We start from the raw sequence: 18348 nt of genomic DNA, 5'->3' as shown, positions 1-18348 counted from the left end.
TTTTTAACTAATAATTTTTGACAACTTTCACAATTTTGGTCGCCGTTATAAATCATTGGTGCGGAAGAGATTACAACTAAACAAGACTATAGAAGATCTGATAAAACATTCAAAATGGCTAAGGTTCTTTTAACTGTGTTTTTCCATAACTTACATGCTGTCGATTCATCAAGATATCTTGCAACAGCTCCCTGGGAATGTTGGCAGTTGGATTATCAGATAATGTTATACGCTCAACGAGCCTGGCTGTACTAGCGAGTATGCCTTCTTTCTCGAGAGGAATCCTTGTGTAGCGCTTGTCATACATTACAAGTTCGCTAGACTCACAGGCGTGTTGACACATTAGTCCAAGTAAAATGCCAACTTCCACTATCTGTGAGAGAGATAAGACAACGAGGTGAAAGTCACCAATGGCAAAAATGATCATAAGGTAAAAGAACAAATTTGAAACGATGTATTTTGGTTTGAAGACAGCACTTTGTAATGTTTTTGATGATAGATTATATTCAGATGAATAAATTTCTCTATCCTTTTGTCACATTAAGCATCAGCAAAGACAGACACTGTTGAACATAAAACTGGTGGATTCCTTTTTATTATCTCCTATAAAACCTTTTACTGATCATCAGAATATCAACAGTTTAGGTCAAGGATGGTAAATTGTGTATTATGAAGTTGGATAGTCAGCTACAATGTTCCTATTCCTTTTGTTACCATGTGACCAGAGTCCAAGTTCCTATTTTGCTAGTAGTACTTGAGCTGCGTACAAACCTTTCTTGGCGTCCCCATGCCTCTGTATGTAGTACACGGGTGGAACATACTCCTCCCTGTGTTGATTAGTACAAGAGTCACTCCAGGGATGGGAGGGACATTGTAGTTGGTAGCCAGCTCTACAGACTTATCCAAAGCTTTTCTGTACCTAGCCACTAATTCTTTGTCATACTTTAGGTCCCTGTAAGAATCACGGGCTATCAGTGATTATAATACTCCAACCATACGTCTACATGACGGGTTATCTATAATGCTCAAGAAAGAACTACAATTATAGCTCAACTCAAACAGCTGTATTTGGGGAAGCATTCATTAGCTACTATAATGTGCTGGACACCATCAGGCCCACTTCCCAGCCTGACACTAGAGATGTTGGCTGACCTAGGACTCAGCCCAGCCGAACTGAGAGAATGACTTCAGCTTAACCGAGCCAGCCGGAGACGAGCCGGAAGAAAAATGAACGTTCAGCCACGAGCCAGAGGGGCGGCCCTCTAGTATATAAGAACACGCAGGAGCCGAACAAGAGGCACGGCATCAGGAGTGCTGGCATAATACTGCTTTCTATACCGTAATACACTCTGCTAGTACTTTAGTAATCTTTATTAAATATATTGATTATTATTTATCAAATATAATGATTATTATTTATTAAATATATTCACACGACCACACGAGCGGAGCGGAAGTGTGGGAGTTTTTATGATAAATGCATGTGCACACAACTTACGAAAATTATTCATCAACAATGAGACGAACCCTCGTCAAGAAATTTCATCAAAAAATTTAAGCATCGGAATTTAAAGTCGTTAAAGTATAAAAACGATACAAAACACATTTAAACCTATTTAAATATGTTACCAAGTCTTTGTAAACCTACGATAATATCTTAAAACTTACCCATCTGATCGGATTATACACAAATAGACAGATTAATTTCAACGAAAATCGCCACAAAAAGCTTGAAAAGCTCGGTTTAATAAAAGTTAAGACCGATAATTGAAACACCAATAAAGCCGTGCGACCGATTGTAGAACTATTTAGCAGTGCGCATTTCACGAGAAAACCGTGCTCATTTCATCAGTCTATGGCATTTTTTACTTGTAATCGAATTTATTCGAAGGTTTCTGTAATAAACGTAGACCGTTTGAGGCGTAGACTGATTTACAGGTACGAAATTGTGGTACACAGTTTATCAGCCTGTGTTTTTTGTCCAATCACCGAAGGTTTCATTATTTGAAACGTTAGCCGAAATTCTTTACAACTTATGTACAAGCTAGGGCCGAACTACAACGCCCCTTCATGACGAGAACATTTTTTATTTTGCTACAGTTTTATACGCGTGAATATTCTTACTCGCTTTCTGTTAAAGATCGCTTATCAAAACCATTCTACATTCAACGCAACCAACTTTCAAACTGTGTATAGTACACAGTAGCTTGCCATTTTACTTCTAATTTTGCATTTCAGAGTTATAATAAACATATTTCTTTATTGTTGTTGAATTACATACATTACAGTAAATTAGGCCTACAGCTTTATAACACTTTTATAACAGATTTTATTTTGCTGCAGTTTGCAGAAATCTTCGAGACGCATGACCGCTCATAGGTTTTCTATTATTGCTGTATTACTATATTAACAATATTGGTTATTTTAATAATATCAGTGCATTTTACTTATAATATTTGCCAACATTGCATTTCTCCTATTGCAAGGGAGAGATATAAACGTGTAATATTTTCCTTTCATTGTTGTTGTGTGTCATGACCAAACACTTTTTAAATAAATTTTCTAAAAACTATATAAATACCACAACTTCTCGATATTGCTACCTATGATGTTTTGGAATGAAAACAAAATTGTGTATTGTTTTTCTATTATTACTATATTAATAAAATTGATTATTCTAAGAATATCAGTGCATTTTACTTCTAATATTGGCCAATATTGCATTTCTCCTATTGCAGGGGGAAAATATAAACATCTTTTCCATTCATTATTGCTTATTGTTGTATATAATAACACCCACACGCAGTACATTACAGCTACCATTGCAGTTATCCTATTGCACTGCAGAGCCATTTGATTGCTAATATTGCATTTCTCAACCATCAGTACCCTTTATTTTTTTGCCAATATCTCTGGCCATCTCTTTGGTCGTGGGCTGTATGACAGTGGAATTTCTAGTGATTATTATCACTATTGATTAAATATATTTATTCTCTCAACTCAAAGTGGCTGGTTCGCTCAAGTCTGGAGAAGCAAAGCAGCGAATCCTTTACAATATTTATAACTGATAATCATACGAGTTGTTTTATTCAGATGTCTATGTAAAAGAGTGACATTCACTAGCACACACAAGTTTAGCAATTCACATAACCATTGTAACTTTGCACAGAGTTTCAGGATGCAAACCCACCCCACTCCTTACCCGATAGTTGGTATCTAAAAACCCTGAACTCACTGTTTCAACTGCTTCCTCATCCCGTTTTTCTTTTGATCAGATCGCCGCTGCTCTTTTGTTTTCTTCTTTCTGCGTTTATAACCAAGCTGTGACTCTTCCTTGTTGGCCGCGTCTTCCAGCTTAGTCGCCAGAGATATCAGCTTTTCTTCTGTATGCAATGAATGCGTGCACTTTCAACAGCTGCAAACTGTGATTATAATTATGCTGGAATCATAACAAAACTCATAACATTCTCCCTGTTTATGGTTCAAGAGCTTTAACTTTGTAAAACGATTGCTGAGAACTCTATGAAAATAAGAAGAAGACTTATTTTCATGCTTTAGCAATTTTCAAAACCTTGTATTTGATCGCTAGATGATTTTCAACTTGTTCACAACATACATATGACCTACACATGACCTACACGTAACCTACACGTGACCTACATATGGCCTTTGTAACACATGCACATTGTCGTCCATGACCTGTGCATATACTAAATTTGCTGGCCTAGCAGAATTTATTATATTGTATACACTTAACAGTGGAACATCTGCTTACAGTGGAACCTCTACTTACAGTGGAACCTCTACTTACAGTGGAACCTCTACTTACAGTGGACCCTCTACTTACAGTGGAACCTCTGCTTACAGTAGAACCTCTGCTTACAGTGGAACCTCTGCTTACAGTGGAACATCTGCTTACAGTGGAACCTTCACTTACAAAATAGATTCTTGCAGGAAGCCGCTTCGTAAGTAGAAAATTTTGTGTCGAAACCGATTTTACCATATAAGTTCTGTAATTCGTTCCAAGCTCCCACAACACTCGGAAATAACATTTATATAAATTATAAATACATATAATGATAAAAACCTATAACAAATGCATGTTATAATTATATTACTAAGTAATAAATAAAAAAGCACACTTGGAAAGAAGATAGAACAGAGAAATAAAAAATAACAACTACTAAAGGTATGTTTGTTTGTTTACTTTTTATGTTGGTCGTATGGACGACGCTGAGCGAAGATCGTGGAATGTGGAAGTGGGTGGCAGTCAGAAGAGGTGGATGTTATATTGTTATTTCATGTGTTGCTCAGAATAAATTTTCTAAGACAGTAAGGAAAAATATTTATTTACTTCGGCATGAACTGAAAAACCATGTCATCATCAGAAATTAAATTGCTGAAAACTAAAGTTGTCCTACTCTGTATGTGATAAGCAATAACTCAAAATTATACAACAAATGAAAACAACACTTGTCATTTACTGATTTTCGTTATTAATGAACTGAGTAAGATAAGCGGTATGTCGTACCCACGTAAAGCAAACAGGCCAAAACATGAAACAAACAAACAGACCAAAATACAAAAGGCCTTTCAGCTTTTCATATCTAGAAATATCCTTCGTAAGTCAACGCAAATCATTTACCACAAGACATTTTGCAACTAAAAAATTTTGCGTGTTGAGTCTTTTGTAAATAGAGGTTCCACTGTATTACCCTGGCAAAGTTTTTCTGTTACAAGCCCTCAACCTAGAATGATTCCATATCATCAATGTACAGCATTTGCACAAAAATTGACAAGCATGACTACTTTTATGAAAGCAAATTACTTTTGCAATAAGGTCACTAACTCAGACAACAATGTTAAAATGGTGAAATAATTTGAACAGCAGAGTCTTTTCTAACTGGTAGTCTGTGTGAACCATAGACCTATTAACTACACTATATATAACTATACTATATATAACCATAGAACTATTAACTATAGTATAGTTAATAGGTCTATGGTGCGAACTATCTCACGTTGAAATTATTTTTTGTGATAAATAAAATGATCAAAAACCACAAGTCAAACAAATACTTGCGAACTTTCAACCATCACAAACTTAAACATGTAGACCAACACTTAGTTCAAATGAAGAATGTTGTTGAAACCACTATTACGGTATATTACTGTTCAAGCTAGCAGCTTATTCATATCATCAACAACTTTCCAAACTTTGGGTTTACGTCTGCACATCCCCCTGATAGGGTAACTTAACAGAAAAAAAACCAAGTATATTTTTTCATCGACAGTCCACTGCTAGTTCAGTTCTGCTAAATCAGCTGACTCATTCGAACCTGAGAACTTCACAACTACTTTTAATCTTCAGACCTCCTACAATAGTCCTGACAGAACTAACAGATACATTTAAGAGCAAGATACCAGCGGTGGTTAATTTGCCTCCAAACTTCTTTACACAACATTTCAGTTAACAGAAAATAATGCAACTCAAGACATGCGTATATTTTCAAATGCATAATTTCTCACAAATGCCATGGCTCCTGATTTCTAGAGAGCAATCCTAATTTGTTGGGTGGCATAAAAACAAGCAAAGATGTGGACTTACGGTATTTGTCGTAGTCAGAGTCGAGTTCAGTCAGGACTGCGTAAGCAGAGAAAAATCTGAAGGGAAATTGCTTGCTATTAGCTATTGCTCCTTCATCAGTCAACTTGCCGATGACCCACTGATGGTGCTTTTCAGAGATACCAGCCTTTAGCATGTTTCGTATGTTTCTCAACATAGCCATGAAGGGCAGCTTTCTGTGGTCTGTATATTCATCACAAGTAATTGGTAGTATTGGTAAAGCAGCTATTAGTATTAGAAGACATTAACTGTAGGCTCGCAAAACTTAGCTGCAACAGGAAAATTACTATAGTAGCCCTTCAAACAGTACTTGGGACCTTTAAAAAACTTAAACCACTCTGTGATTATAGAACAGCAGCAATTCACTGAGCTATCAAAAACTCTAAATTACACTTGGTTAACTTCTCAGTTGCTAGAGACTGGTTCACACTATATCAGTATTAATCACACAACACTTCGGTGATCGTCTGTGAGAACAATGTTTCCATCCGTGAATAATCCGTGGCTAAGCCTTCTCATTATACTATGCAGTCTCACAGCAACTGCCATGAAGATATGGATCAAGCAATCTGTGATGACCAATCACCATTACCAAAGTGTTACACATTGCACAGACTGCTGTGGATGCTTGAAAAACTATCAGGAAATCGTCGCATCGACGATACCGTCAGTTGACAATGCACATGGTCGATGAATAATCACCGAGGACAGAGCTGAAAAAGGTGATATAGTGTGAACCAGCCTTAGGAGAAGCACTTAACTCAAGTACTATCAGTACCACCTGACTAATTTATCAGTTACCATCGGTACTACCGACTTACCTACTAGTTACCGCTAGTAATACTAACTCACACCCCATTAACTAATTCAGTTGACCTGCACTAACCACTATACCCACCGACATCTGTCAGTAATAACCAGCTCACCTATTAGCGATTCCCATACTTCTGCCTTGTTTCCCCTGAGTGATACTTGCGTCTCCCAGGTTTCAGGAATGGGCAGCCGCATCCTTTTTCCAGCTTGCATCTCATCAAACTCTCCTATTAAACATTATTCCATAATAATGAGTCTAAAAGGCATAGCCTGAAAGTCAGGCCCTGAAACACTACATACCCTAGGACACTTATATTTCGCTAGTATTTAGTTTCGTGAGTAGCATACAGAGTAAAATTTCACTGCACCTTAATTTCGCAGCTCTGATGAGTGCAAAAATATAGTGATGTGAAAATAAATGCAGTGGAACAAACATAATTAGATTCCTCAGGTTCAGTTCACTGCAGGCCTGCATTCACTGGTTGCAAGTTGGGGCGGCTAATGTTAGGCGACTAGTTATGAACACCTGGGAGTGTTGAGGGGCGGTGTAAGCCCCCAACAGGTTTTTCTTATGTAGGCCTCAGCTGGGCCTCTCATGTGAAGTTTTAAAAAATTTTATCGGAAAGTATCAACATTTTTCTATTTTTGTGAGATTAGTTTTGTTTTAAGTGATGTGACTGACGAGATATTTTTAAATTAAAATAGGCAAAACTTGACCGCAGTTAAAACGCTCAGAAAAAAGACATCTTTTTCTTTTGAGCGTTTTAACAAACATCAATTTTGCCGATTTTATTTTAAGTTCATACGGAAGTTTATGGCCAAGCTGATGTTTGGTAAAACTTGATATTTTGCAAACCTTTATAAAGGTCGTTAACAAGAATATTTTGCTACTGATGATGATAATAATGACGCCTAAGAACTACTAAAAGTTGATGTTTGTCTCTATGGCTTCGAATAAAGTGATATTCTACAGCGATAAAAACCGTCTCCATAGCCGTTGGGCAAATAGCTTTTCGAATAAATGATGTTGAGGTCGAGTTATCTGAAGCAATTTATCATTGCGTGGGAACGGACCAAACAAATCCGTTCGAGTTAACCTTGTGTTTGAGATGAAATGTTACATTTTATCCGAGGGCGAGCTATCCGAGTTTGACTGTACTTAGCCGCGGAAAGCTCCTAAAAAGTTGGGACGGCTCAGCCGGCCAGCTGCCCCAGGGAATACGGGCCTAGTTCACCGATAAAAAAAAAATTCAATTGGGACTAGTTTGTAATTGTGAACCGCAGGTAGAATGGTGTGGGCGAGGTCGATAATGCAATTTGATAGCTTGCTGCCATTTGTTTCTTGGACTATCAATGAACAAAGCTATTTAATTTCGCGTTTTCGCTCGTTCGTTATGATAGTTTAGTTTCGCACATGAAACTTTCGCGAGAGAAAGACTCCGCGAAAATGCGAAAGTTAGATGAGGCGAATACATAAGTGTCCTAGGGTATAGCTTAAGGGAGGGGCCACACAAAAAGGTAAGCTTTTGGTTTCAAAAGCTTCAGTTGAATAAGGCAGCTAAGTAACAGAACCTTGAAGACCTGCAACCAACCAACTTCGACCATGCTCAATTTAGTTCTGTAAGGCATAATTGAAGCTTGCATTTGATTGGACAATAAATTTGTTAGTTTGACTTGCAACTAGATTCACATTAAAGTTATTTGATATTAAAAGGTTCACCATGTTTTATTCTGCTGTGTTGTAGATCCAAAATATGTTGAAATGTGATTACAAGCTCTTAAAAGCTCAAAAACAAACAGGTAATCGCATCCATCACAAAAACGCCGTAGGTTGGAATCTTTTTATTTCGATGACATACTCAACGCGACGTGGTTATTGTTTTGACACATGATGTTATCACGTGAAATTAAAGGTCAATAAAATGTTCAAAATAAAACGTCTCGTAGTGCTAATTTATGACAAACACTTCGAGTTCTACCAGAAAACTCTTATCAAATATAGATGCTCACTAGTTTACAGATTCATTTTGGTTTGGTCTAATCATCTAGTCGTAATCTGATCATGTGACCCATACTTCTTGCCAAATGGTGCGAACAATTTCTGCAGCATGTTTCGACTATCACAGGTGATCAACAGGCTCCTCATGTTTATCAGAGGATGATATGCACTTCTTCGGGCTAAGGTTAATAAATTAAACTAATTTTTAGGGTAGGTTTTGAGATATCAGTGCTCAAAGTGACAGCATTACAATGATGATGAAAGAGTCGCATGAGGACAATAGACATGGTTTTATTGAATGAGTGAAGCATATTTGTGAAAAGATTTCGACGAATGAAGTTGCATGAAAGTGTAAACAGAAGCACATCGTGTTTAACTATGTCCCATTTGAAACGTTTTGGAGAGGGATTCCAATTCACGGCGTTTTCAAAATGGCTGCGATTAACTTTGTTTTTGAGCTTTCATGAGCTTGTAATCACATTTCCACGTATTTTGCACCTACAACACAGCAGAGTAAAACATGATGAACCTTTTGATACCAAATAACTGTAATGCGAATTTTGTTGCAAGTCAACCTTTAACAACACCAACAATCGATGCTATAGTGATCCAAAACAACAAAGAAACTTGCGCCACCATTCAACAACAAACGGCAGGAATGGTGCTAATATTTCATGTTCAGTTTTAACCAGTGTGGCCTCATTTTGCAGATTTTTGTTGCTTCAGTAGAGATTTACCCATTTCAGAAACTTTGGATCTACGGTTTTTTGGGTGCTGCCAACTTTACTGATATGTAAATATCATCAGCGAGCATGGCCACTGCGTGGAATCCAAGTGTCTGAGAGCAACTCCAAGATTAACCAGCTACCTCCTCTCCATAACTTCATATAAATACCTGGCAGTTTCATTCTGTAAAATTCCTCCCTGGTCTGAGGATACTTCTTGCCAATGAGACACAAAACATTGTCAGCTGGCGAGCTGATGTGGAGTTGTCTTATCAGCTGCTTCAGGGTGAAGGTTTTAAGGTGTATCTCAGACTCATCGTCACTGCTCTCATCGCTGACAAGCTGTGAGGGTTGTATGCCTGTATGAGACAAGCATATGGACACGCTTTATCCTCATATGAAACAGGAAACAGCCAAGGTGATTGCTCTGAGGACTCACCTGACTGCCGATGCCGATCAATCCTATTTTTCTCTTTAGAGGACAATGGCTTCCTTTTAGTCTGCTTCTTATCCTTGTTGTATTTTCCTGCAAAACCAACACAGCCAAGTGACAAACAGTAGATTGTTTTTAAATATTTTATGTAGCCTGTATAGCAGAAGAGTTACCTTATTTGAACGGTACAGGAGAGATGACTGACAAACAAAAAGAGCGACAAACACGCTGTTGAATGCTTTAAGCTACAGTTTTATCCCACGACCAAACAAGCGAAGCGAAGTTTGAGAGTTTTTATGATAAATGCATGTGCACACAACTTACGAAAATTATTCATCAACAACGTCGCAAACCCTTGTTTTGAAATCTCATCAACAAATTTAACTATCGTTTTGTAGAGCCGTTAAAGTATAACAACGGTTTCTGTAATAAACGTAGACCGTTTGAGGCGTAGACCGGTTTACAGGTACGAAATTGTGGTACACAGTTTATCAGCCTATGTTTTTTTGTCCACAAAGTTTTCATTAAATTATTTAAAACGTTAGCCGAAATCCTTTACAACTTATGTACAAGCCACGGCCGAACTACAATGCCCCATTATGACGAAAACATTTTTTTATTTTGCTGCAGTTTGCAGAAAACTTCCAGACGCGTGAAAGCTCATACTTGCTTTCTGTTAAAGATCACTATCAAAATCATTCTACATTCAACACAACCAACTTTCAAACTGTGTATGGTACACAGTAGCTTGCCATTTTACTTCTAATTTTGCATTTCAGAGTTATAATAAACATATTTCCTTATTGTTGTTTTTAAATTACATACATTACAGTAGGTTAGGCTTACAACTTAAATTAATTTTATGTCAAATTTATTTTATGTCATCTCGAACAACTTTCATTTACACTATACTCTGCCAATTCCTGCCGACAACTACTTTTTCAACAACCTGCACTGCCATTTCTTTTTTCCGTTATCACTTATTCCATTATCAGGTCGTGGGCTGTATGGCAGGGGAATTTCTAGTATATTTTATTGCTGTCTCTTCTGCTTACATATTAATAATGGCAACTCAATTACTACAACAGGAAACCCATGCCACAACAGGTGACCTATGCCATGACATCCGGTTCATGTGACAACAGACTGCAAAAGCCAATCCAAGCTATAAAATTCATGCTCACACAGCTAACAAATGCTGCAGTTGACACATGCCATAACAGCTAACACATGCCCCGACAACTGACACGTGTCATAACAACTGACACATGTCACAACGACTGACACATGTCACAACTACCAAAGCCATTGACTGTGCAAGCATGGGAGATAGAAGTCACACCTTTGCAACAGTGCAAGTATCCATTACTCACCAAGCTGATACTTGTCAAAATCTGCAAACTTCTCCACCATAACTTTCCTCAATGCAGTTGGCAATGACCCAAAGTTCAAGTTGTGGTCTTGAAAAGTCTAAAAAAATTGCAGCATAACTATCGTTAATTACATCTATACCACTAATAGTTTTCTACATACTATGTGTGAACTGAAACAAGTTAGAAATGTCACAACTGATGTTTTCATAAGCAAATTCATATTTTGTTTTACTATGTTTAACAGACAGCAGATACTCTACAGACTGACAGCAGATATTCTACAAACTGACAGCGGATACTCTACAGACTGACAGCAAAAGGTCTACAAACTGACAGCAAATACTCTACAGATTGACAGCAGATACTCTACAGACTGACAGCAGATACTCTACAGACTGACAGCGGATACTCTACAGACAGACAGCAGATACTCTACAGACTGACAGCATATACTCTACAGACTGACAGCAGATACTCTACAGACAGACAGCAGATACTCTACAGACAGACAGCAGATACTCTGCAAACTGACAGCGGATACTTGACAGACTGACAGCAGATAATCTACAGACTGACAGCAGATACTCTACAAACTGACAGCGGATACTTGACAGACTGACAGCAGATAATCTACAGACTGACAGCAGATACTCTACAGATTGACAGCAGATACTCTACAGACAGACAGCAGATAATCTACAGACTGACAGCAGATATTCTACAAACTGACAGCGGATACTCTACAGACTGACAGCAAAAGGTCTACAAACTGACAGCAAATACTCTACAGATTGACAGCAGATACTCTACAAACTGACAGCGGATACTTGATAGACTGACAGCAGATAATCTACAGACTGACAGCAGATATTCTACAGATTGACAGCAGATACTCTACAGACAGACAGCAGATACTCTACAGACTGACAGCGGATACTCTAAAAACTGACAGCAGATACTCTACAAACTGACAGCAAATACTCTATAAACAGACAGCAGATACTCTACAAACTGAGAGCATATACTCTACAGACTGGCAGCAGATACTCTATTAACAGACAGCAGATACTCTACAAACTGAGAGCATATACTCTACAAACTGACAGCAGATACACTATAAACAAACAGCAGATACTCTACAAACTGAGAGCATATACTCTACAAACTGACAGCAGATACTCTATAAACAGACAGCAGATACTCTACAAACTGAGAGCATATACTCTACAGACAGACAGCAGATACTCTACAAACTGACAGCAGATACTCTATAAACAGACAGCAGATACTCTATAAACAGACAGCAGATACTCTACAAACTGAGAGCATATACTCTACAAACTGAGAGCATATACTCTACAGACAGACAGCGGATACTCTACAGACTGACAGCGGATACTCTACTAACTGACAGCATATACTCTACAGACTGACAGCAGATACTCTATAAACAGACAGCAGATACTCTACAAACTGAGAGCATATACTCTACAGACAGACAGCAGATACTCTACAGACTGACAGCGGATACTCTACAAACTGACAGCAGATACTCTACAAACTGACAGCAAATACTCTACAAACTGACAGCAAATACTCTACAAACTGACAGCAGATACTCTATAAACAGACAGCAGATACTCTACAAACTGAGAGCATATACTCTACAGACAGACAGCAGATACTCTACAGACTGACAGCAGATACTCTACAGACTGACAGCGGATACTCTACAAACTGACAGCAGATACTCTACAAACTGACAGCAAATACTCTACAAACTGACAGCAGATACTCTACAGACTGACAGCAGATACTCCACAAACTGACAGCAGATACTCTACAAACTGAGAGCAAATACTCTACAGACTGGCAGCAGATACTCTATAAACAGACAGCAGATACTCTACAAACAGACAGCAGATACTTTACAGACTGACAGCATATACTCTACAGACAGACAGCATAATACTCTACAGACAGACAGCAGATACTCTACAAACTGACAGCAGATACTCTACAGACTGACAGCAGATACTCTACAAACTGACAGCAGATACTCTACAAACTGACAGCAGATACTCTACAGACAGACAGCAGATACTCTACAAACAGACAGCAGATACTCTACAGACTGACAGCATATACTCTACAGACTGACAGCATATACTCTACAGACAGACAGCAGATACTCTACAAACTGACAGCAGATACTCTACAGACTGACAGCGGATACTCCACAGACTGACAGCAGATACTCTACAGACTGACATTTAGTGTTTCAGCTTCTTATAGAAATATATGTATGCACAAGAGGAGACAATTCATTGTAATTGGCAGACCTGATAAATCTCAGCCACCTCTATCCAGTCGGAAGGCAGCATAACTGTACTTTTGAAGTACTTCTTCAAGAATGGCCTGCATACAGGACGATGGGCTGCATCCGCCAGCAGGAAATTGCTTACTGCTCTTATGTTCAGATCCTTGCGACTGTATATGGCAACCTAGCAATAAATAGGGTGCTGCAAGCATCGTTTCTTTATATGTACAATCTTGTGTCAATTGACTTGAAAACTCTCCTCATGCAAAAGAATATTATGCACAAGCCTGAGCAAATGCGAGATTTGTCCAACGGCTGGTTGTGACAACATTTTACAGCATATTACATCATACAAAATCGTACCTTTGGCAAACAGTTATACAAACTGTTTTCATTCGCAAAATGGAATGAAGCAAACATCTGTGAGTTTTGTTACTTGCAAACTATTGAGACATTTTCACGCTTTAGTCATTACTATTTTGAGTTGAGCAGTTCCGAGTGTGCCGCCATGACCGTTGGCATAAAAATCCTTATTTTAATAAAGCGCCCACATTAGTTCGCAACATGTGAGGGTCCATTGCAACACTTATCACACAGCAACTCAATGTGCACACAACTCCTAATCCATATCTCTCTTACAGAGTGATAAACAGATGAACAGAATTAAACAGCAAGGAATTCCCTTTTTAAGTAAAAAGCCTGAAGTGTGAGAGAATACAAATACACTCAATGCCTGTAGAGCAGTAATAAACAAAATGAATGCTTAGATGCAGACTGAAAGGTCTGTCGACTAATACCAACCTTAAGAATGAACTCTGGATCAATGTCAGCGATGCTGTCACACAAGCTGACAAATGAGGTGCGAGTTTTATCAGAGACGCACTTGAAGTTGGGTGACATGAGAAGAGCTGCACTCATGGCATTGATAAATTGGCGCTGTAAAAAAAGGGAAAATATTTCATTCTCTGCTGCCAACCTAAACACGCAACTAAGAATTAAACTAAAATAGCTTCAACCCTTGCGCTGTGTACTGATCAAACACCCATAGCAAGTGTAGCCGAGTGCACTCGCATTCATGTGTAAACCCTGTATTTAATTGCTAGTACACCAACTTGCTGCTTCAATACCTTCAAATAGAATATGTGTTTTTACCGGAAAATCGCAGCAAAGCTAGCGTCAACACCAACCATTTAATTTGGCATGAAAATTAATTCAAGTATGTCAGAAAAGCAACTATACTAGAACCTTGGTCTTGTCAAGGTGATCGGTCTTCTGGGCCGGCACCGGCTCCGCTGAGGGTGGAGATGTGAACTCCATCATCACCTCTTTATCGTCACCAGGAACTCTCACCGAGCTGCAGTCTAGACTGTACCTTGGCATCTTAGGTAACGTGTCTTCCAGCAACTGCAGGTAGTTTGTGCAAGAGATGATTGTTAATTGCATTACTTGTTATAAAAATGTATTTACTCTCCAGGACGATTAGGTTGATAGCCATTTAGAATGAAACTGTTTTACCAAAGTTCAAACCTGTCTGGGTTTTAGGTGCAAACTGCCAAAGCAAATTTCAAGATTTTGAATGAGTTATTTAGTTGATCACAGCAATCCATCCGATTTCAAGTAGACACCATTAAGAAAATGACCTTGGAAAACTAATCATAAATGTTACACGAGGTCCCTGTGCAACAGGTGTAGTGCTGTAGATGCCAAGTCATTCAATGTTGTCACTCATAGTTGTCATACCTTGCTCTAAATGGAATCAAATGTAAACAAACCTCTGTTGTTGCTCGCTTTCTAGATTTTTTCTCCACTTTTGGTCTCTCTATAAAATTGGTTTTCTTTTGAATGTGCAAATTCTTTTGGAGTGAAGAAGGAACTTCCACAGTTTGGGAGAGGTGGGCAGACATGTTGCTGGTAAGGTCAGTGGTAAGGTCAGCGGTATAGGAAGGCTAAAAACATTTGAACTCATTATTATTTGTGTGTGAGAGACCTGAGAGACCTGATCATAAGGCAGAGAAAGAGAGAACAATTACTGTGGGCAGACCGCTGTTTAATTCAAAATAATCCTAGCTCAAAAATTATTTTAATTTGTAGATGAATATGTGTATTATGTCTGCCACTTTTGAAATTTGATTCCACAGCAGAACATTGTTTATGTTGGTAAACTCTAGTCAAGTTACAACTCTCTACATGCCACGCACTTTTTTAGGTGACCCAAACTTTTTGGTTGCATAACGCAGTCATATTCAGGTTTATTTTGTCTTCTGCTGCCGTCTCTGTGAGCCATCTCAGATTGGAACAGTTTGGATATCAGGAGAGGTTATTGGTATTCCATTGCAGGTTTTCAATGTTACAGATCCAAATTTTATAAAAGACAAAAAATGCATAAATTTTTGTTTCAGCTCTTTCACATATAAGAAAACATCTAAATGTTATGAATTAATGTATAAACAAGCAGGAAAAACTTGAACATTTTGACAAGTAAACAAAAGGCAAGGATGGGTAACTCCTTATTTAACTTTTAGCATAAATCATGAGAAGAAAATTATGTGTCTTAAAAACAGTTAGGTTATCCCAACACACCTCTTGTAAAATGGCTGCCAAGTAGTATAAACATGCTAATGAAAGGTCATCAAGGGGTCAACAAAAGGCTACAAAGGGTCCCAGTATTTCTATGATCTACATAGGAGTAACGCTTCAGTTTAATAAGGGAGCTAACATACATTCGTGTTTTTAATTGGTGGGATTTTCCTAGACAACTAGTGTGATTACTACATAACCTGACTAGACTGTCGGCTGGATGACACAGAACAAATTTTGTAAAAACTGAAGAGAAAGGCAGATACAGAAGAAAACCACAGGTAAGCAGAATACAAGCATAATTATGTTTTTGGTAAAGCAGATAGGGTAATCAAACAGGTAGTAGGTGCAGGAAAGGTGAAGGTCATCTAGCGAGCAGATGGATAGAATCAGGCAATGGTTGGCAAAATGGTTATTTGCGTCAGCTGTTAAACAGTGCTTACCTTTAGGTTGATAGCAAGGGTGGAGGTCAGAGTGGAAGCAAGCCTCGTAACCTGTCTTGCGCTAGCAGAAAGACCCAGCGTATTTGTGGCATGGTTGGTCAGCAGCTTGTTGGTCAGACTTGGCTTGTCAGTTGATGACAACTTGTGACAAGTTTTCAAACTACTCGTTGCGGTGTTGTAACCACCCTTTCTGCCTTCTACCAAAGCAACAAGAAATTCACTCTATCAAATGGTAAATGTTGTAGTTTTAGAAGTGCTAAGAAATCTAGCTAATTAAACCACAAGTTGGCAAAACCAATGCTCAAGAGGCCATAATCGATACAGTAGCAGCAAATGATTTCAAAGATTTTGTTTATAGTAATCTTTCATTTTTCGTAACTAATCGGGAATGGCACCACTCCTCTAAAAGTGAAAATCTGGGGATAGAAACTAACAAACTCATACCTAATAAAATCACTTTTCATTAATCATAAGTATTTTCATATTTTTCTTAAGTTAATTAGACAATTTAGATGGTCAAAGGTCTTTAAGATTCATGATGAAGGGTGTCACAGGTACTTGGCACTTTTACGCTTCACAAAACATAACAGGAAAACAGTGAACTTTTACGACTGCTATGACAATAACCCTTGCAGAGAGATCTCACTGAGTATGAGAGATTTCTGTATTTGAGTGTTTTTTTTTCTTTTGTTTTTAACTTTTCAATATTTTAACGTAATAACGTAATAATAATAACGTAATAATAATAACGTAATAATAATGTAATAACTTTTTAATACTTTTAACGTATTTTTTGCCCAGCCATGTACTGAAGCCACGAAAGCTACACCGCAAAGTATCGAGGGACTCCTGTGGTTTCATAAAAGTTGTTGCTACAAACCTTAAAATAGACGCAACTAAGCGGTTTCATTCTCACTGTAGCGTAGAGCGTGTGTTATGATCTTTGTATCTTACAGCAGGCCTCTTCATAAACAGAGATTCTACATGCACATCTGGAGTCACTTGGTATTGACATTAATATCCTAGCATTTTAAGAAAGATTAAGTTTTACTCCATTCCTTTCATCCTAGCAGAAATAAAACTAATGCCAGATTAGGTGTGCAATCTTCATTAGTCTTATAACTGATACCTGAATGACATCATGCCAGAGGGTATCAATATCATATAAGGTCATTGCCGCTGACTGCTACTATTTTACAATACCAACCATAAATAAAAAATTGTAATTGTCTTTTAGAGTTGCAAAGAGGTAAAATAAAAAAAGGCTGCCTACTTGTGATGACTGTAGAGGACTCAAGCAGAGGGTTCGCCAAGTCTGAAGGAGATCGAGCCTTGACCCTACTTGAAGTTATTCTTAGCCTATCCGCTACTGTCTCTCGTGGAGCAGCTTTCACTGAGAGACTCAGGCTGTGACCTTGCAAGAGTGAGCCTACACACAAATACAACAAAATGTTCACTAATTTTCTAAAATCAAAGAATGAAATGTTTCTAGCAACAGCATATTGAATTGTGTCTCAATCAGTTTCTATGAGCATTGGCCAGTATACATGTCTATGGCAGGCATCCAGGTCTATAGCCATCAGATACCTCTATTTGTCCACTTGTACACATTGAATTCTATCTATGTAAATTAACGACAACCGATAATAAGATGCAGCACCTCATTCCAAACAGACATGCCCACAAGACAACTGCAGCCAATAGAGTACCATTGTATAACCTTACAAATTAAAATTAAAAATTAACAGATCTATGACTGCTTTAAAGAATCGCTGAACACAATATAAATGTTATGACCTGCTCACATCCATCTTAACTATTCAACTTAATGTCATAACAACAACAAGAGACTCAAACACGCTACATACTTTGTTTCAACATTGTTACTTCGACACAGCTGCACAAGTTTTGTGAAAATGGCTAACACACTGGAGTAGCCTTGACCTACCAGCTGGGGATTTTAAGGATGGGTTCCTCAAATCCCTTGTTTTCAGTTTTGTGCTCATTCTCTCATCTTGAATGAGTGTTGGTGATACCAT

The 18348-nt window shown here is 38.0% G+C and overlaps 1 protein-coding gene across 1 annotated transcript in view; it reads right to left on the bottom strand.

Moving 5' to 3' along the window:
* Window positions 1–18348, bottom strand: part of LOC137407258 (telomerase protein component 1-like) — a 48656-nt gene extending 30308 nt beyond the window's left edge. The window contains exons 1-15 of the mRNA XM_068093866.1: window positions 18258–18348; window positions 17583–17738; window positions 16310–16506; window positions 15062–15235; window positions 14535–14693; window positions 14091–14225; window positions 13312–13473; window positions 10970–11066; window positions 9603–9689; window positions 9334–9522; window positions 6553–6666; window positions 5609–5809; window positions 3236–3383; window positions 772–952; window positions 155–373 (exon numbers count right to left, since the gene is read on the bottom strand). Of these exons, the coding sequence (XP_067949967.1) occupies window positions 155–373; window positions 772–952; window positions 3236–3383; window positions 5609–5809; window positions 6553–6666; window positions 9334–9522; window positions 9603–9689; window positions 10970–11066; window positions 13312–13473; window positions 14091–14225; window positions 14535–14693; window positions 15062–15235; window positions 16310–16506; window positions 17583–17738; window positions 18258–18348 (2310 nt within the window). The remainder of the gene's footprint in view (window positions 1–154; window positions 374–771; window positions 953–3235; window positions 3384–5608; window positions 5810–6552; window positions 6667–9333; window positions 9523–9602; window positions 9690–10969; window positions 11067–13311; window positions 13474–14090; window positions 14226–14534; window positions 14694–15061; window positions 15236–16309; window positions 16507–17582; window positions 17739–18257) is intronic.

The sequence above is a fragment of the Watersipora subatra genome, chromosome 10 (genome assembly GCF_963576615.1).
Source record: "Watersipora subatra chromosome 10, tzWatSuba1.1, whole genome shotgun sequence".
In the NCBI taxonomy this organism is placed as follows: Eukaryota; Metazoa; Bryozoa; class Gymnolaemata; order Cheilostomatida; family Watersiporidae; genus Watersipora; species Watersipora subatra.
This window is presented reverse-complemented; position numbering and strand designations above follow the sequence as displayed.